Source organism: Heptranchias perlo, chromosome 23, assembly GCF_035084215.1.
Source record: "Heptranchias perlo isolate sHepPer1 chromosome 23, sHepPer1.hap1, whole genome shotgun sequence".
Lineage (NCBI taxonomy): Eukaryota > Metazoa > Chordata > Chondrichthyes > Hexanchiformes > Hexanchidae > Heptranchias > Heptranchias perlo.
The window spans coordinates 24,449,779-24,471,083 of NC_090347.1; the positions used below are offsets into that span (position 1 = coordinate 24,449,779).

The 21,305-nt window shown below is 41.1% G+C and overlaps 1 protein-coding gene across 1 annotated transcript in view; it reads left to right on the forward strand.

Annotated features, from left to right (window-relative positions):
• The window catches only part of si:dkey-237i9.1 (SEC14-like protein 1), a 53,120-nt gene that overhangs the window by 24,322 nt on the left and 7,493 nt on the right, over positions 1-21,305 (forward strand). The window contains exons 3-9 of the mRNA XM_068004203.1: positions 3,376-3,525; positions 7,146-7,277; positions 8,780-8,908; positions 9,834-10,077; positions 10,458-10,567; positions 17,591-17,780; positions 19,541-19,629. Of these exons, the coding sequence (XP_067860304.1) occupies positions 3,376-3,525; positions 7,146-7,277; positions 8,780-8,908; positions 9,834-10,077; positions 10,458-10,567; positions 17,591-17,780; positions 19,541-19,629 (1,044 nt within the window). The remainder of the gene's footprint in view (positions 1-3,375; positions 3,526-7,145; positions 7,278-8,779; positions 8,909-9,833; positions 10,078-10,457; positions 10,568-17,590; positions 17,781-19,540; positions 19,630-21,305) is intronic.

Genomic DNA, 21,305 nt, shown 5'->3' on the forward strand with positions numbered 1-21,305 from the left:
CATGTTAGTTGATATTGTTAACGGTTCCCTCTCCTCAGGTACTGTCCCCCTCCCCTTCAAATCTGCTGTCATCACTGCCCCTCCTTTTTAAAAAAAAAACACCCTTGACCCCTCTGTCCTTGCAAACTACCACCCCATCTCCAATCTCCCTTTCCTCTCCAAAGTCCTTGCACGTGTTGACGCCTCCCAAATCCATGCCCATCTTTCCTGCAACATTTGAATCCCTCCAATCAGGTTTTCGTCCCTGCCACAGTACTGAAATAGTCCTTATCAAAATCACAAAAGACATCCTATGTGACTGTTACGATGGTAAACGATCCCTCCTCATCATTCTCGACCTGTCTGCAGCCTTTGGCGTGGTTGACCACACCATCCTCCTCCAACGTCTCTCCTCCGTCGTCCAGCTGGGTGTGACTGCGCTCAGCTGGTTCCATTCTTATCTATCCAGTCATAGGCAGCGAATTACATGTAATGGTTTCACTTCCCGCTCCCACACAGTTACCTCTGGAGTTCCCCTAAGATCTATCCTTGACTCCCTCCTATTTCTCATCTACGTGCTGCCCCTCGGCGACATCATCCGAAAACACGTCAGATTCCACATGTATGCTGACAACACCCAGCTCCCTCGACCCCTCCACTGACTCTCATTTGTCATATTACTTGTCCGACAACCAGTACTGGATGAGCAAAAATTTCCTCCAACTAAATATTGGGAAGACCAAAGCCATTGTGTTTGGTCCCTGCTGCAAACTCTGTTCCCTAGCCACCGACTCCATCTCTCTCCCTGGCCATTGTCTGAGGCTGAACCAGACCGTTCGAAATATTGGCGCCCTATTTGACCCTGAGATGAGCTTCCGACCACATATCCGCTCCATCATCAAGGCCGCCTACTTCCACCTCTGTAACATCACCCATCTCCACCCCTGCCTCAGCTCACCTGCTGCTGGAACCCTCATCCATGCCTTTGTTACCTCCAGACTGGACTATCCCAATGATCTCTTGGCTGGCCTCCCATCCTCCACCTTCCATAAACTTGAGCTCATCCAAAACTCTGCTCTCCATATCCTAATTTGCACCAAGTCCTGCTCTCCCACCATCCCTGTGCTCGCTGACCTACATTGGCTCCCGGTCTAGGAACGCCAATTTTAAAATTCTCATTCTTGTTTTCAAGTCCCTTCATGGCCTTGCCCCTCCCTATCTCTCTAACCTCCTCCAGTCCTACAATCCTCCGAGATCTCTGCGCTCCTCCAATTCTTGCCTCTTGCGCATCCCTGATTTTAATCTCTCCACTATTGGCGGCCGTGCCTTCAGCTGCCTTGGCCCTAAGCTCTGGAATTCCCTCCCTATGCCTCACCGCCCCTGCCTCTCTCTCTTCCTTTATGACGCTCCTTAAAACCGACCTCTTTGACCAAGCTTTTGATCATCTGTCCTAATACCTCCTTATGTGGCTCAGTGTGGAAATTTTGTTTGATAACACTCCTGTGAAGCACCTTGGGATGTTTTACTACGTTAAAGACGCTATATAAATGCAACTTGTTTTATTTATATACATAGGTGCCTTGCATAGCTTTAAAACTATTTGAAAGTTGCATAACCTGTAATATATTTGCAGAATTCTATTTTATGCATAGAAACATAGAAAATAGGAGCAGGCCATTCGGCCCTTCAAGCCTGCTCCGCCATTCAATATGATCGTGGCTGATCCTCTTTCTCAATACCATATTTCCGCTCTCTCCCCATACCCCTTGATGCCTTTTGTGTCTAGAAATCTGTCTATCTACTTCTTAACTATATTCAGTGACTTGGCCTCCATAGCCTTCTGTGGTAGAAAATTCCACAGTGTGGAAGAAACGCTGTGAAATAAACTGATTTGAAAATTAATTTAGTTTCAGCCCTTAATACACAAGCTGTGGAATTAATCTGTCTGAATTTCTATTTTACAAAAATATCCACAGGAAACTACCACTTTCCCATGGATTTTATAGATCATTGAAATTACAGCAGTGAAGGAGGCCATTCATCCCTGTGCCAGTGCAAGCTTTTCAGCTGGTGGTGTCTGCTCTGATCCCATTTCACTGTCCTTTTAACTCCTTCACATTGCTGGGGCTTATCTCCTTGAAGATGGTATTTAATCAATAGAAATCTTTATCAATCTGTCTTCCCACATTTTTAAAGTTGTTTTAGAAATAAGGGAAGAGTACAAAAGCGAAGAGATAATGCTAAACATATACAAATGATTGATTAAGCTGTTGTTAGAATACTGTGTCCAGTTTTGAGCGGTCATGTCAAGACCATGGAGAGGATGCAGAAGAGATATACTAAGATGATATCAGAATTGCGAGGTTTTAGTCTTGAGCAGAAACTGGAGCTCTTTTCATTAGGTCGGAAGGCTAATGAGATCTAATGGAGATGTTCAAAATTATTAAGTCGGCAAAGGGTTTAAATTTAAGAATATCACCAAAAGAATGAAGGGAGAGGTTAGGATAATTTTTTTTATACAGATGGTTGTTAGGACATGGATTATGCTACCAGAAATAGTGGTGGAAACAGAACCCAAAATAGTGATGGGATGAATGGCATCTTTGTATGCTGTAAATTCTAAATAGACTTGGGCTTCTCAATGTTGGTGCACTGAGCCATACAGACCAAAGAGGACACACATTTAATCCCAGGCCTGTACTATGGTCTCATTGGGACAGTAATGAGGTCATTTCCTTTTCCTCAGCTGGAAAATGTGTGTAAATATTCAGTAAGGACAAGGTTGACCTTGCGTGGCCCACCCCTTTATGGTTGAATAGCCTGCCAATATTTGCTGTCTAAACTCACTTGAAGAATGGCTTTTAGGGCAGAAATATCAGAGAGCTGTCAGTGCCTATGAGTGGAAGGGAAGGACTAAGAAAATCAATAATTTATTGCTGATTTAATTTTTAAATGGCTTAAATGCCTTTTAACTTGTTCCTTTGTATTTATTGAATTAATTATTCCATACATTTTTTTAATGAGCATCTAAGGTGAAGAGCCGTGACCCATGGTGCAGGGCATCACCAAGATCAAAAAGAGTAAAAGAGAAGGTAAATCAGCAGATGATGATTAGGTGACATCAAGCTTGATTATTAAAAGCGTGACTACATTGTATGCTTTTCCAGTTTTGTGGCTACCCCTCAGGTTTGCAGGATCATCCATTATTTCAGTTCTCTTCTGAAAGATATTCAATGAAAAATTGTGCTCTGTGACAACACTACAGCTGGTTTACACAAAAACTTGCTGTAGTTTACAGCATCACTACATTCATCCCATCACTAACTTTTGCAATATAAATATTTGAATGCCTGTATTCAGTGAAAATATAATTTTGTATAATTGCCTTTTTTCCAGGCTTATGAAAGGCGATTCCCAACATGCCCACTAATCCCAATGTTTGTTGGAAGTGACATTACCAGTGAATACAAGAGTGAGGATGAGACTGTTCATATTTTAGAAAGGCGATGTAAATTGGATGTAGATGCACCAAGACTACTAAAAAAGGTAAGGTTAAGACAGTTATTCCAATGAGTTTATGGATGTAAATTATAGTGCAAATAGATAATCATTGATAAGAGTCCAATTAAGCTGTTAAAATAATTTTGAAATGTTATTCATTCTTAGAGGAGCAGTTATTATGCAGAGCAATTTGCTGCAGAAAGTCATAAAATTACTAAGTAAATCTGTTGATCTATGATCAATAACTTTACTGCCTGTCTTAACTGCTACTCTACAGAATATTTTTGTAACTTACCCTAATGTGTTTTGTTTTTACTTCATTTCATTTGCTCTGAATTACTATTAATGCTATCGCTGTGAATATTCTACTTCTGTTTTTATTTAATGTATTTTGCATTACACATTTTTTGTCTCAACTTTTATGATGGGCTATCTGCGGTAAATAAGTGCTATGATTCAGCAGACACGCTGAATCTTTTACCTCCTTTTATCAGAACTAAACTAAAGCCAGTGGATGTAAAGATTGGCACAAAACGTTACTTGTGTAACATCACCATCTGCTGGTAGAAAATAGTGTTACATTTTTGAGCTAACCAAAATCAAAGCGCCCCTCAAAGGCAGGGTTCAACATTAGCAGTTGTTCACTTGCCTCAGGCATCTGGAATGCTTGAGCCGTTGCCCAATTATCTGATGTGCCCTGGTTATATAATGCTCCCCTCTCTTCTTGCAGGGAAGATTCAGTCAGTGCTACTGGGAGAAAGGGCTATCACAGACTTCCTCTCATTCTAAAATCGTTTTATCACCTGGAATGGTAATAGACCATTTCCGAGAGTTTGAGGAGGAGGCTGGGGTAACCATGGATTGCTGTACGCTTCCTTAATATCTAAGTGTGAGAATAAGGGCAGATAGCAGCACCGGTATGTCATGGATATACATCAAGTGGTAATTGTCATTACCATAAACTATTTGTCCCATTGCATTAAATCTCTCGTGTTCAAATTTTACCTCCTGTTACTGTGCCACCTCAGGGTCCATATACCACAGCCACTTGATGGACGTATTTGAACCTGGGGATTTCATGCATTGGGGAAAAAAATAAAAATAGATGTCCAGTAGTTGAGTATGTAAAAGGGGTTGCAAACTTGCCATACAGTGCTGTTACCTTTTTCTCATTAGAAAAAGATTACAGGGTAATAAGATAGAAGTATTTAAAATGAAGAAAGGATAGGACACGGGCGATGGAAGCAGACAGTTTCCAATAATTATGGGGTCAAGAACAAGGCACCATAAATACAAGGTTAAATGTAAGAGATTTAGAAGAGGGCTGGAGAACTTCTTTGCTCACAGTTGCGAGGCTGTAGAACACTTCCAGAGTTAGTCTCTACCTCAGCCACTATGTCGGCATTCAAGATTAGATTGAGGGGTTATGGAAACAGGGTGAGTAAATGTGATTAGACTATCTACTTATATGGAGGGTAAATACCAACACAGTCTGTATGGGCCAAATAGCCTGTTTCTGTGTTGTAACTTGTATATATTTCCACAATGTGGATAATTGGCCAGGTATGTCCTGTCCACAAAAAGCAGGACAAATCCAATATGGCCAATTACTGCCCTATCAGTCTACTCTCAATCATCAGCAATGTGATGGACAGTATCGTCGACAGTGCTATCAAGCGGCACTTACTCACCAATAACCTGCACACCGATGCTCAGTTTGGGTTCCACCAGGAGCACTCTGCTCCAGACCTCATTACAGCCTTGTCCAAACATGGACAAAAGAGCTGAATTCCAGAGGTGAGGTGAGAGTGACTGCCCTTGACATCAAGGTAGCATTTGACCGAGTGTGGCACCAAGGAGCACTTGTAAAATTGAAGTCAATGGGAATCGGGGAAAACTCTCCAGTGGCTGGAGTCATACCTAGCACAAAGGAAGATGGTAGTGGTTGTTGGAGGCCAATCATCTCAGCCCCAGGACATTGCTGCAGGAGTTCCTCAGGGCAGTGTCCTAGGACCAACCATCTTCAGCTGCTTCATCAATGACCTTCCCTCCATCATAAGGTCAGAAATGGGGATGTTCGCTGATGATTGCACAGTGTTCAGGTCCATTTGCTACCCCTCAAATAATGAAGCAGTCCGAGCCCGCATGCAGCAAGACCTGGACAACATCCAGGCTTGGGCTGATAAGTGGCAAGTAACATTCGCGCCAAACAAGTGCCAGGCAATGACCATCTCCAACAAGAGAGAATCTAACCACCTCACCTTGACATTCAACGGCATCACCATCGCTGAATCCCCCACCATCAACATCCTGGGGGTCACCATTGACCAGAAACTTAACTGGACCAGTCACATAAATATTGTGGCTACAAGAGCAGGTCAGAGGCTGGGTGTTCTGCGGCAAGTGACTCACCTCCTGACTCCCCAAAGCCTTTCCACCATCTACAAGGCACAAGTCAGGAGTGTGATGGAATACTCTCCGCTTGCTTGGATGAGTACAGCTCCAACAACATTCAAGAAGCTCGACACCATCCAGAACAAAGCAGCCCGCTTGATTGGCACCCCATCCACCACCCTAAACATTCACTCCCTTCACCACTGGCGCACAGTGGCTGCAGTGTGTACCATCCACAGGATGCACTGCAGCAACTTGCCAAAGCTTCTTCGACAGCACCTCCCAAACGCGCGACCTCTACCACTTAGAACGACAAGAGCAGCAGGTACATGGGAAAAACACCACCTGCACGTTCTCCTTCAAGTCACACACCATCCCGATTTGGAAATATATTGCCGTTCCTTCATCGTCGCTGGGTCAAAATCCTGGAACTCCCTTCTTAACAGCACTGTGGGAGAACCTTCACCACACAGACTGCAGCGGTTCAAGAAGGCAGTTCACCACCACCTTCTCAAGGGCAATTAGGGATGGGCAATAAATGCTGGCCTTGCCAGTGACGCCCACATCCCATGAACGAATGAAAAAATCATATCTGCCGAGCAGCTGTAGATCCAGTAAGGATTCTTAACCAAATTTGCTGTTGGGTGAGCTAAGAACATAAGAACATAAGAAATAGGAGCAGGAGTAGGCCAATTGGCCCCTCGAGCCTGCTCCGCCATTCAATAAGATCATGGCTGATCTGATCCTAACCTCAGCTGAGGATTATTTATGTATGTTTTTGTCCCAATCATCGTTGACTTCCATAAGACTTGTTTTGATTTCATCTAAACTTGAAAGTGATATTCTGTTATCAAACATTGGATGAGTTAAAACAAATTGAGCTTACATGATCACTAATGGCAGCATTGCATTAAACACATACTACAAGAAAGCATGTAGTGCTGATTTTTGAAAATGGTTCCGTTTAGTTGATTGCATTTATATGTTGGTCCTACTTCCTTCCAGTGGTGTTTTGAACATTTTCTGTGTCTGCTCTTCTCCCTAGAGATTATTTTGAGTGTTGCTCATGTTTGATTTTTATGTTTGAAATTCTTAGAGGACTAAATAAAAATTTGCAAGTGATGAAATTATAAATAGTGATCCAAATTAGTTTTATTAATGTGTTGTGACTTGTGACATATTGATGACCACCAACCTGAGGCATTTGGTGCCATGATTATGTTTCATGGTAATAGATTTATTTGTCATAGCTGTTTATTGATGTTATCCAGATTGCAGGTGTTGATTACATCTACTTCATTCAGAAGAATTCCTTGAATATACGAGAGAGGACATTGAAGATAGAAGTGTACAATGAAACCTTTGCCAACCGAGTTGTCATCAATGAATTCTGCTGTTACACTGTATGTTACCAATTGCAAAATATTTTAATTCTAATTAATGTTAAAAAAAAATTGACTACTTCAGAAACTTTACTGTCTGAAGCTAGGGGATATGCTGGGCAATAGATGAGTTCAGAAGATGTGTTAAAGTTTCCATAACTTAAGGTTTGGTGCAGGAAGAACTACATAAAGATGTTCTGAGTGTGTATTTGTTAAAACAATTGAGGAAAAGAATGCATAGTGTATAAATCGCAAACAAACACTTCTGTACCAGTTCAATGGCTTGATACTGCTGATAAGTTACCCATTTCAAAGTGTGTTGTGGGAAATGCAAGAGAGCAAGCAAATACTGGTAGCCACAGTGTGGATTGAATTGTAACAGGAGGACAAGGAAGCCAGCAGATTAAAGGAGTAGAAAAATGAAAGTTTCACATTTTAAATTTGCTTCATAAAAAATTTAAGGAATGCCGCATATATTCCAAGGCTTCACTCCTTTACTGGTGTACCTATCGTGACCTATGGCACAGCAGGTATACATATTTGGCTTTTGAGTCATCCCTAACTTGTAATATTAAATATAAACCAGCACTTTTATAAATAGATTACATTTTGTATGCCTCTTTAATGTTTGGTCCTGCTAAGTAAGTGGAAAATTAGCAATACATTTAACCTGTAACTCCCTTTCCCTGGAATTTCCCTGTCCAGCCAATTTTAACTTTTCAATTCAAGCTGTGAAATTGAATCAATATGAATATTGCAGTAATGCTACTCAAATGTGAGGAATTGTTTTTATTACAGTATTAATATATATGTGACTAAACCACATACTTTTCATGGATTAAGCTCAACAAGTTCCACCTATCCTTTTTTCTCCCTTTCAGTTGTCTTCCCCATTTATTTCTTTTACTCTCCTATTTTTGCTTAGATTTTTCTTCGCTGCCCCCCGCCCCCCCCCCCCCATCTTTTTAACCTTTTCTGGAAAAAAAATGCGAATTGTAAAAATAAACTTTTTAAACAAAAAACACAATCCATTTTGGAGGTTGGAGAAACTTGAGAAAAACAATGATGTTTTGTTTGCTGAAAACCAGCTCCAAAGCCAGTCTTAGCAACTGATTGAAACACTTTCAGGTTTTGCAAATAGATGGTCAGGCAAATCTTTGACATGTCAAAATGTATTAAACCATGAAAAGTTGCTGCATCTCAAAGTTTAGCAGTAACCTCCCAGAGTCTAACCATAACTGATCACATATGGTGTACCAAGAGTTGACAGGAGTTATTAGAACTGAACATTAGCCCTTACCACATTTGGTGAAGATTTACTGTCGGTGCAAAACTTCAGTTGCTCTGGATTAGTCCTATCTCTTAAATGATCAAAGAGCTCTGCTATTGTGAAAAATTTCAGTCATAGTTAGAAATATTAAATTTTGAAATTTAAGGATCGTGCTTTATAACATGTGACCACCATTAATTAGCACAGTTAAAAATCAGTGCTGCACCTGGCATTTCTTCTTATGTGCTACCAGGTTCACCAAGAAAATGAAGATTGGACCTGCTTTGAGCAGTCAGCAAGTCTTGATATCAAATCTTTTTTTGGATTTGAAAGTACAGTTGAAAAAATAGCAATGAAACAGTACACCAGCAGCATCAAAAAGGTAGGTGAATAAAAAGGCATATAGTTTTATTGCAGTTTCTAGATAAGGCTATCTCTTGTATTTCTAACAATGATTAAGTTTGTATTGATTAGAAGTATTATACCTGTATTCATAATATAGTAGCCAGTTGGTCATGAAGAAAATACCTGAAAGTAACAGGAATATTTATCGTAGATAAGATCATTTGGCTTTGTGGTAATTTTCAGTCCTTTAACAATTTTTTAGTAAAATACATGCCTATCAGTCTGCTAAGATGATATTTTCAAATTATACTTAAATAATTTAAAAATAATCTTTTAGTGTAGGGGTAAGTGCAATGGATGATTTATCAACTATGTACTTGTAATGTTGCTCTTCGCAGTTAACTTAGTTTCTCTAGGCCACATCCACCTGCATCTACTTCTGTCACCCATGCTTCTGAGTTCCCATCAAAAGGTGCAAAAGAGCAGTCTGCTACTGAGACTCTCTAATCCCCCAGGTCAGAAGGCACTTGGCTTCTGCTCCATGATTCTCAACAATCAGCAAGTGTTATATAATCAACAGTTTTGCTGACTGTTTACAGATGTTCTTGGGAAGATTTTTCTTTCTCACCATAATTCAATCTGTTCGTAATCTGCCTTGAGTACAAGACAACAAAACAAAACTTTTCATGGAAGCTGCCCATCATTCAAGATGTCTGAAATTCTGAATAATTATACAGAGGGTTCCCCCTGGAGGACTGAAATTAAAATATATTTTAACCAATTAAGTGGTAGTGAAAATACTGGCACAAAATGAACATAATGGTCAGTGCATATGTTCTATCATATATACCTCGACACTAAGTTCCCCTTTAACTAACTTAAATTCCACAACGCATAAGTGTTTAATCATTAGGATTTTGTACATTATATATTTCAACATTCTATGGGTTATGTTTTTATAGGGGAAAGAAATAATTGAGTATTACCTAAAACAGCTGGAGGAAGAAGGAATTTCTTATGTACCACGATGGACACCGACTGTTAGCATTAACATAGAAAAGTCAGTTCCTGTTCAGAAGCTGGTCTCCTCCCCAGCTGTAACCATACCTAGCCAAGGTGATGCTGTTGGAAAGGAAGAACACATCAACAAGGACCTGATTGCTGCTTCCAATAATTCTCCTGACTCTCTCCCAGGAACACCAGATGGTAAGTCACCTAGGACTTTATAATTTCCTTAACTGTACAATTGCATCTTTGTTTCTCTTCATGTTTAAAGAATCATTGCACAGTCTGAAAGTACGTTATGTACATTCATTTATCACATTTAGGTTCTTGAATAAGAAATAATACATTTTTCTGTAAATATTTAAAAGCCAGATTGAGAAATTTACATAATATTTCTTTGTAGTATTCTTGGAGTAAATAATCTTGTTGGGTATAAAAATGCGAGTGCAAAGCCCTAAGAAAATATTGCTTTCATCTGTCTAAAATACATATAAGCATGTAGTTAACGAGTACTGGAGTTAAAGGTTAGAGAATGAACTTCCTCAATTTATGTATAACGTTAAACTCTGATTGTGTTTTAGATAAACTGGATGCTGATTACATTGAGCGTTATTTGGGTGATTTGACACCACTGCAGGAAAGCTGTTTCATTAGACTTCGAACGTGGCTTCAGGAAGCACACAAAGGCAAGGTAAGGATGTAACAGCCACAACGAGCTGCTGCAATAGCAAGAACACAAATCAGTTTGCCTCATCCTCATGTCGAATGCACATCTTGTGCCATGTGGGAACTCCAGGACGCGTCCCGTGTCCTGGACAACCACAGGTGCAGGAAGTTGTCAGCTGGAGGATCTCGAGCTCTGGGTTTCAGAGCTTGAGCAGCAGCTGGCGTCACTTCAGAGAGGCTGAGAGCTAAGTGGATAGCTCGTTTCAGGAGGTGGTCACCCCACAGCTTAAGAGAGTACAGGCAGGGAAGGACTGGGTGACCGCCATACAGGCAAGGAGGGTCAGGCAGGTAGTGCAGGAGTCCCCTCATTCTCTAACCGGTATTCACTGGTGAGGGCGATGGTTCCTCTGGGGATTACAGCCAGTGTCAAGTCCACGGCACCACGGTGGGGTGGGGGGGGGGAGGAGGAAGATCGGGAAAGCAATAGTGATAGCGAATTCAATAGTTAGGGGAACAGATAGGCATTTCTGCGGCCATAGACGTGAGTCCAGGATGGTATGTTGCCTCCCTGGTGCCAGGATGTCACTGAGCAGCTGCAGAACATTCTGAAGGGGGAGGGTGAACTGCCAGAGGTCGTGGTCAGTATTGTTACCAACAACATTGGTACAAAGAGGGATGAGGTCCTGCACGCGGATTTTGGGGAGCTAGGAAAGAGATTAATAAGCAGGACCTCAAAGGTAGTAATCTCCATATTTCTCCCGGTGCCACCCACTAGTAAGTATAGAAATAGGAGGATAGAGCAGACGACTGCGTGGCTGGAGAGATGGTGCAGGAGGGAGGGCTTTAGATTCCGGGGGCATTGGGATCAGTTCTGGGGAAGGTGGGACCTGTACAGGCCAGACGGGTTGCACCTCAATAGAGCTGGGACCAACGTCCTCGCGGTGAGGTTCACTAGTGGTGCGGGGGAGGGCTGAAACTAATTTGGCAGGGGGATGGGCACTAGGATGTAGCATTAGAAAGGAGAAACAAGGTGCACAAAGGATTGGGAGAAACAGATAGCACTAGAGTAAGAAATAGTACGGTATTAGGTGGAATCAGACTAAGAGAGAATACAAGAAGGTCCAATATAGGTTTACAGTGCATGTGTGTAAACGCACGAAGCATGATAAATAAGGTCGGTGAGCTGCTGGTGCAAAAAGCCACATGAGAATATGATGATGTAGCGATAATGGAGACCTGGCTCAAAAAAGTGCAGGATTGAGTACTAAATATTCCGGGATACAAAGTGTTCAGGAAAGAGATGGAAGGAAAGAAAGGAGGGCGGGGTGGTGACAGTATTGATTAAGAAGAATATTGCAGTATTGGAGAGAGAGGATGTCCTGGAGGGGTCGAGGACAGAATCTAATTGGTTAGAGTTAAGAAACAATAGAGGTTGCCATTACACTGCTGGGTGTACTCTATAGGCCACCATATAGTGGGAAGGATATAGAGGAGCAACTTTACAGGGAAATTACAGAGGTGCAAGAGCCATAGAGTAGTAATAATGGGGGACTTCAGTTATCCTAATATAGACTGGGATAGTAATTGTGTAAAGTGCAAGAGGGGGAAGAATTTGTGAAGTGTGTTCAGGAGAACTTTCTTGATCAGTATGTTTCCGGCCTGACGAGGATGGAGGCATTGCTGGATCTGGTTCCGGGGAATGAGGTGGGTCAAGTGGAGCAAGTGTTGGTAGAGGAACAATTATGGAACAGTGATCATAGGTTTAGATTAGATATGGAAAAGGACAAGGAGCAATCTATAGTAAAAATACTTAATTGGAGGAGGGTTGAGAATGGATCTGGCCCAGGTAAATTGGAATCAAAGATTGGCAGGCAAAACTGTAATCGAACAATGGGCAGTCTTTAAAGAAGAGATGGTTCTGGTACAGTCTAGTTACATTTCCACGAAGAGGAAAGGTAGGGCAACCAAAGCCAGAGCTCCCTGGATGACAAAAAAGATGGAGAGTAAGATGAAGCAGCAAAAGGGGGCGTAAGACAGATGTCAGATTGATAATACAAGTGAGAACCAGGCTGGATATAGAAAGTTCAGAGGGGAAGTGAAAAGGGAAATGAGGGGCAAAGAGAGAGTATGAGAATAGATTAGCAACTAACATAAAAGGTAATCCAAAAGTCTTGTCTAGGCATATAAATAGTAAACAGATAGTAAGAGGTGGGGTGGGGCTCATTAGGGACCAAAAAGGAGACCTGCACAAGGAGGCAGAGGGCATGGCTGAGGTACTAAATGAGTAATTTGCATCTATCTTTATCAAGGATGAAGATGCTGCCAAAGTCACAGTAAAAGAGGAGGTCGTTGAGATACAAGATGGGCTAAAAATTGATAGAGGAGACACTAGAAAGGCTGGCAGTACTTAAAGTAGATAAGTCACCAGGTCCGGATAGGATGCATCCTCGGTTGCTGAGGGAAGTAAGGGTGGAAATTGCAGAGATAGCGGCCATAATCTTCCACTCTTCCTTCGATACGGGGGTGGTGCCAGAGGACTGGAGAATTGTAAATGTTACACCCTTGTTCAAGAAAGGGTGTAAGGATAAACCCGTCAACAACAGGCCAGTCAGTTCAACTTTGGGGGTGGGGAAGCTGTTAGAAACGATAATCTGGGACAAAATTAATAGTCACTTGGACAAGTGTGGATTTGTTAAAGGCAAATTGTGTTTAACTAACATGATTGAGTTTTTTGATGAGGTAACAAAAAGGGTTGATGAGGACAATGCGGTTGATGTGGTGTATATGGACCTCCAAAAGGCATTTGATAAAGTGCCACATAATAGGCTTGTCAGCAAAGTTGAAGCCCATGGAATAAAAGGGGCAGCGGCAGAATGGATACGAAATTGGCTAAGTGACAGGAAACAGAGAGTAGTGGTGAATGGTTGTTTTTCGGTATGGAGGAAGGTGTACAGTGGTGTTCCCCAGGGACCGGTACTAGGACCACTGCTTTTCTTGATATATGTTAATGACTTGAACTTGGGAGTACAGGGCACAATTTCAAAATTTGCAGATGACACAATACTTGGAAGTGTAGTGAACAATGAGGGGGCTAGTGGTAGACTTCAAGCGGACAGACAGGTGGAATGGGCGGCCACGTGGCAGGTGAAATTTAACGGAGATGTGTGAGGTGTTACGTTTTGGTAGAAAGAATGAGGAGAGGTAATATACTCTAAAGGGTACAATTCTAAAGGATGTGCAGGAACAGAAAGACCTGGGGGTATGTGTGCACAAATCTTTGAAGGTGGCAGGGCAGGTTAAGAAAGCGGTTAAAAAGGCATACAGGATCCTGGGCTTTATAAATAGAAGCATAGAGTACAAAAGCAAGGAAGTTACGATGAACCTTTATAAAACACTGGTTTGACCACAACTGGAGTATTGTGTCCAGTTCTGGGCACCGCACTTTAGGAAGGATGTGAAGGCCTTAGGGTGCAGAAAAGATTTACTAGAATGGTTCCAGGGATGAGGGACTTCAGTTACGTGGAGAGACTGGAGAAGCTGAGGTTGTTCCTCTTAGAGCAGAGAAGGATGAGAGGAGATTTGATAGAGGTGTTCAAAATGATGAGGGGAGTAGATAGAGAGAAGCTGTTCCCATTGGCAGAAGGGTCGAGACCCAGAGGACACAGATTTAAGGTAATTGGCAAATGAACCAAAGGCAACTTGAGGAAAAAAAATTTTTACGCAGTGAGTGGTTATGATTTGGAATGCACTGACTGAAAGGGTGGTGGAGGTGGATTCAATCATGGCTTTCAAAAGAGAATTGGATAAGTACTTGAAGGAAAAAGATTTTCAGGGCTACAGGGAAAGAGCGGGGGAGTGGGACTAGCTGGATAGCTCTTGCAGAGAGCTGGCATGGGCTTGGCGGCCCAAATAGCCGCCTCCTGTGCTGTAACCATTCTATGAGTCTATTCTATGATCCTGTAACCTAAACCTGTATATCGGCATCCCTTTCTTCTAGGTTTATATTGCTGAGGCCAATTGAAGGAAATTAATCAACCTTATCAGTCAGTTTTTTATTTATGTTAGTGTTCTTGAATTTTAGACTATTATTGATCTCACTAAACTAAATGTTTCCAACTACATCTTGTTCATCTCCCAGGGTCATTATTAAAAGAGGGAGGATGGTGGGCAGGGTTACTCCGTTTTCTCGATGGGGCAAGCTTGATGGCCTTTTTATGCCCATTTTTGGTGTGTTTGTCGCCTAGAACGATGTTTGCAACCAGAGAGCTTTCCTCTTTATGGTGCAGCACAGGCCAATGTGTTTTAGATTAAATTGTTTTGTGTTCAGTTAACTTTACAATACACTGTACAGCTGAATCATGATAAAGCTCAACTAATGTTGAAAAATATGAATTTTTAATATAGATTAAGATTTATATAAACTCCACATTCAAATGGTAGTTTTGTGAAACTTCGTAGGAAATTCTATTTAATCAATAATTCATTGATTTAAGCTTTAAACAGAAAATTGAGATAATTAAAAGATTTGCTTCTTGGCAAGTATTCATAATGCACAAAGCTTGATTGATTTCTTTTTAGTGTAATTTGAGCTTATCAAAAACACACTTTTTTCTCTCAAAATTCATATCAAAGAAAATAGCAAACAATCATGCCCTTGGGGAAAATATCATAAACATGTAAGAACTTTTCCTTCTTCCAAAAATTACAGAACTCTCTCTCACACAAGCTTTCCTGTCTCGGTGAGATTCGGCTTACCTTCTGCTTTGTCCCTGGAGCTGCATTCTTTGAAATGGACCTTGGTCTGAATGTTTCCTGTTTATCTATGGGTGCACAGCCTGAGAGCCCAGTGCCTATCGCTACTTTTTAGCCTCTCATTGGCATCATACATGATTGCAATGTTTACAAGCTTCCAGGCACAAAATAAAATAATTTTAAATCATTTTTTTAACTGCAAATGGAGAAGGAGGAGAAAAGTAGAAATAGTAGCAATGAATATTCGGGTATGTCCTGTCCACTTACAAAAAAAAGCAGGACAAATCCAATCCGGCCAATTACCGCCCCATCAGTCTGCTCTCAATCATCAGCAAAGTGATGAAAGGTGTCGTTGACAGTGCTATCAAGCGGCACTTATTCGCTAATGACCTGCTCACCAATGCTCAGTTTGGGTTCCACCAGGATCACTCAGCTCCAGACCTCATTACAGCCTTGGTCTAAATATGGACAAAAGAGCTGAATTCCAGAGGTGAGGTGAGAGTGACTGCCCTTGACATCAAGGCAGCATTTGACCGAGTGTGGCACCAAGGAGCCCGAGTAAAATTGAAGTCAATGGGAATCGGGAGGAAAACTCTCCAGTGGCTGGAGTCATACTTAGCACAAAGGAAGATGGTAGTGGTTATTGGAGGCCAATCATCTCAGCCCCAGGATATTGCTGCAGGAGTTCCTCAGGGCAGTGTCCTAGGCCCAACCATCGTCAGCTGCTTCAACGTTGACCTTCCCTCCATCATAAGGTCAGAAATGGGGATGATCGCTGATGATTGCACAGTGTTCAGTTCCATTCAAAACCCCTCAGATAATGAAGCAGTCCATGCCTGCATGCAGCAAGACCTGGACAACATCCAGGCTTGGGCTGATAAGTGGCAAGTAACATTCGCGCCAGACAAATGCCAGGCATTGACCATCTCCAACAAGAGAGAGTCTAACCACCTCCCCCTGACATTCAACAGCATTACCATCGCTAAATCCCGCACCATCAACATCCTGGGGGGTCACCATTGACCAGAAACTTAACTGGAACAGTCACACAAATACTGTGGCTACAAGAGTAGGTCAGAGGCTGGGTATTCTGTGGCGAGTGACTCACCTCCGAACTTCCCCAAAGCCTTTCCACCATCTACAAGGCACAAGTCAGGAGTGTGATGGAATACTCTCCACTTGCCTGGATGAGTGCAGCTCCAACAACACTCAAGAAGCTCTCCACCATCCAGGACAAAGCAGCCTGCTTGATTGGCACCCTGTCCACCACCCTAAACATTCACTCCCTTCACCACCGGCGCACCGTGGCTGCAGTGTGTACCATCCACAGGATGCACTGCAGCAATTCGCCAAGGCTTCTTCAACAGCACCTTCCAAACCCGTGACCTCTACCACCTAGAAGGACAAGGGCAGCAGGCCCATGGGAACAACACCACCTGCACATTCCCTTCCAAGTCACACACCATCCTGACTTGGAAATATATCGCCGTTCCTTCATCATCGCTGGGTCAAAATCCTCGAATTCCCTACCTAACAGCGCTGTGGGAAAACTTTCACCACACGGACTGCAGCGGTTCAAGAAGGCGGCTCACCACCACCTTCTCAAGGGTATTTGGGGATGGGCAATAAATGCTGGCCTTACCAGCGACGCCCATATCCCATGAACGAATAAAAAGAAATGAAAGAAACAAGTCAAAAACTTAAAGAAGGAGACAAGTATGGAAGAGAAGCCGAAGAAAAGAGGGTTGAGAGAGAGAGAGGGGAAAAAACTAGGAAAGTTTTAAAGAGATACCCGTAACGTGCTGAATGTGAGCTGGCAGTGACTCCCCTTGACTCTGTGCCTGCTCATATCATGGTATGGCTCTCCCCTTCCCCTGCATTTATGTCCTGCAGTTTTTAAAAGTTTTGTCCTGTGAGCAATGCACTTGACGATTCATTCTATATATTCTTTTAAAAAATCAAGTAGTCAGACTGAAAGGCTTGGATAAAATGTGTTTTTTATGATCATGTTGCAGTTATAAACTTTTTAAAATCATTTTCTTAGTTGTCTAAGAAATTCAAAGTTTCCACTATAGTCATGAGGCTATAAACCAAGAATGCAACTGTATAATTTGGATTTGGATTTAGATGTGGAAATGTGTAATTTGGATAAAAGTCTGATCAAGGGAACTGCAGCTACAATTATTTGAACAGTGGCAAGAAGTAGGTTTTTAAGTTTTCAGTTTCCATTCTTTTAATAGGAAAATTTCCTTGTTCTTTCACTCCAGTAAAGTTAATTGTATTATCGTTTTTACAGATCCCTAAAGATGAACACATTCTGCGGTTCTTAAGAGCACGTGACTTCAATATAGATAAAGCAAGAGAGCTTCTGTGCCAGTCTTTGACATGGCGCAAACAGCACAAAGTAGACTACCTGCTGGAGACATGGACATCACCTCAAGTGCTGCATGATTATTACACAGGAGGCTGGCATCACCATGACAAAGGTTACACCAAATGTGACCTTACATACAATGACCAGACTATCACACTGTTAATGAGGCTATTGTATAAATTTTATTTCCTTAAATAAAACTAGACTCTATTAAACAACCAATAGTCTAATGGTACTGATAGCATTATGTTGCATAAATAGATGAGAGTTTGAGGGCATATGTTGTAGAAGTGTTACTTTTGAATGACTAGGTACCATTGTGGATGGGAGCACAGTCCCTTGCCTCATAGGTCAGAATTACAGCCTGGAATCGTGGTTGAAATGTTCTTTCTAATGTAGGTCCAAAATGGAGTTTGTTTGGGTAGTTCATTGGTTACAAGTCAAAAACGTGCATAATTTGATACTAAGTTGCCTATTTCCCTTGAGTTATAAGCATGTTGGAAATTGGAGTAATATATTTGTGCAAGAAGGCATGCTTTTCTGAGGTTGGGTAGTAGGGGGTGAATTTCCATGGGGGTTTCCGCTTGTCTGCCATAACTTCGGCAAAAGAGCCATGTAAACTGGGAAAACAACATAACTTTTACATTGCTTTTCCGGGGTTTTTGCAGCTTTTGCGCTGAAGTTACGGCGGATAAGTGGGGACACCCAGGGAAATTCATGTCCATTGTATTGGATGTTATATGGGAGTGCTTGTTCTTCATCTAGACAATATTAACTGACTTGGGAATGCTTGGTTCTGGCATTGGCAGGAAAGATGTTCTAACTCTGGCATTTCTAGCTTTCACTAACAAAACCATCTGCCCCTTCTTTCCCCATCAACTCATTTAAAATAAAAAGTCCTCTTAAATCCTTTCATAGTGTCATACTAATGTGTTGCAGCCAGGTGGTAGTTATGTAATAAGCATATATAAGACATTATACTCTGATAACAAAGTTCATTGTAGCTCTTATTGCAGACCTTTTATATAGGCGTTACATTCAAAAATACTGTTACTTGAGTATGCGTATTGGCTGTCCCAACAGTAGAAATGCTTAGGTTCCTGATCAAACAATTGTAAGCTCAAGTGCTAGATTACCTGTTCAAATTTGCCGACCTGTGCTTCTGTTTTAGTAGTTCTTAGTTGGGTGGATGAATGAAGTGGGATGTGTATTCATATTGAAGAGGGGCATCCGAATTTCCTTTTCTTGAATTGCAAATCCGGCACGAGCTTGATGGGCCGAATGGCCGCCTCCTGTGCTGTAACCATTCTATGATTCTATTTTCTATGGGCCAGTCATCTAGTAGTATTAATACTATTTATGGAGAGCCCTTTGAGCTGGAGAATCAGATAAGGTAGCAATCGAACTGCAAAGGGCAGGAGTGAATTTTTTTAATGCATTAAATAAATCTAGCGTATTACCCTTCTTCAGTTTTGTACTTTTAAAGTGGCTAAGCAAATATTTCCAGCTTGTATATAATTAATATTGTGTGTGTGTATGCAAAATGGCTGACCAGTTAAACTACTGTGCTACAGCTAATTTTATGGAAGCAACAATTGATGATTGACAACTTTACAATTACCTGTAATTACAATGTGTTTGCTGAGTATCTGAATTGGATACTCGGAGGAATAGAGTGGGTAAGCCTCTACTAGAGGACTGTTTTCCAGTTGGGTATTTTGCATGTTATAATCTTGGGTTTTTTAATATGTTTGGCAACCAGAAGATTTAAGATACTAGAGACATGGAATCTTTTTAAATCATTCCATTACATTTTTACTGTTATTGTTAACAGCAATAAATAATTTAATGCTACAACAATTTTTATTACAGATGGGAGACCTCTATATATTTTAAGACTTGGGCAAATGGATACCAAAGGTCTTGTCAGAGCGCTTGGAGAGGAAGCACTGCTACGGCACGTAAGTGCATTTTAATCATTGTATTTTTAAAATTAAATTAATTTAATGTGCATTTCTATTATCTCCACCAAATTAGTGGAACTCTACAGTCAGCAAAAACGTTAAGAAGCACTTTCAGTTAAGAATTAACAACATAGTATTTATGTTTCAAGTACATGTCCAGTATGTAGAATTTGGTTGCTGTTTTTATATTGGGGATTTATGGCCATTATGAACAGGATTGAAACTGACCAAATTCCTATCACGCGGGAGAGCAGAGAGAGGATGATTTTATTCCTTGAATCTGGTTTGGAATCAAACTCAGATACCAGAGGTGAAAATTGTCTGCTAATCCACAATGCGATTCAGTCCAACAAATTCTGTTACTTAAGATTTTTTTTCTTCATTCTAGCAGGAGCAGTAAATAAACTATAATGCATGAAATATTGTTTGACTCAGTTTTATAATGGACATTTTAGAATAATTTTATTCAGTTACTCTGTGATGATTGTTCACTGACAGCTATTGCAAAAAAATTATGCACATATAATCACGGCAGGTTTAGTTGGTATAGCTTCCTCCTCTTCCCCAATTATGCTAAATACTAAGTAAACCAAAGTGTTATAAGCAAATGTCGCGATAAACTCTACAAGGGTTCACTTTAAATCCTATTCACTTAATTCAAAGTTAGCAATAAACTCAGTCTTCTGCGCAACAACAGATGCAGCTTTTAAACTTAAAATGAAGGAAAACGTCCTTATTTCAGTGCTCTCCCATTGAGCAGCACAGTGGCGTGTTATTGCCTTATGCCAGTATTCTAGATCTGATTCTATTTGTGGCATTTGTTTGGTTACTGATAACATCGGTTGTTTTAACTGAATTGCTCAAGAGTAGGTGTCCCACAGGTCATTGACTGCAACCATCCTGTGCCATCTCTCCTTGGGAGCAAATTGAAAATAATAGAAAAAATATAAACACAAAACTTAACCCAGTGTTTCATTTGTCAGCTCTGATAATGGCCTCTCATCATGCAGTTTCCTGTGATTATGCATACTTGATATCTTTGATACCGGACTGAAGTATCACTAAGTTGCTGCTATTCACAAAGCAATATGTTACATAAACCTTCAAACAAACTGATATAAACAAAATGCTTGTCGCTCTGAAGTAAGCTAATTTATTTTTTTTTTAAATCCAGACTAGTGCCTGTGACAAACATAATCAATTTATAAGATGATCATATTGTTGGATTCTTTCACGGTATAAAAATCCAGAACCACCAGAATTTCTCTTGTTAATTAGGAATAAACATTTGACAGGTTTTGGTGATTTGATTCTACAATTTATGATGCCAAAGAGCAGCGCAGGAAATTGTGTACTGATAATTGAGCTGAGTTAGACTGTCAGAGTACTGATGCATCCTTCGCCCCACACTCAATCAGTACATTGCTGAAAGCTTCAATTCTTCCCCTGAGATCTTATTACATAACTGTCAAGGATCAAATGCATGTTCCTACCCTATTCCATCGGTGCAATGACTTTATTTTAACTTCTTGTTGCAGCTATTCTAGCCACAGCTGCTGTTGTGATGGAATGCCAAAGATGGCATCATCTGTACACGGAGGGCCTTTTTGTTTCTTTGTTTAAAATAACTCTTTTTAAAAGGACAAATAAACTTGCACCTAAAGAGGCCTATA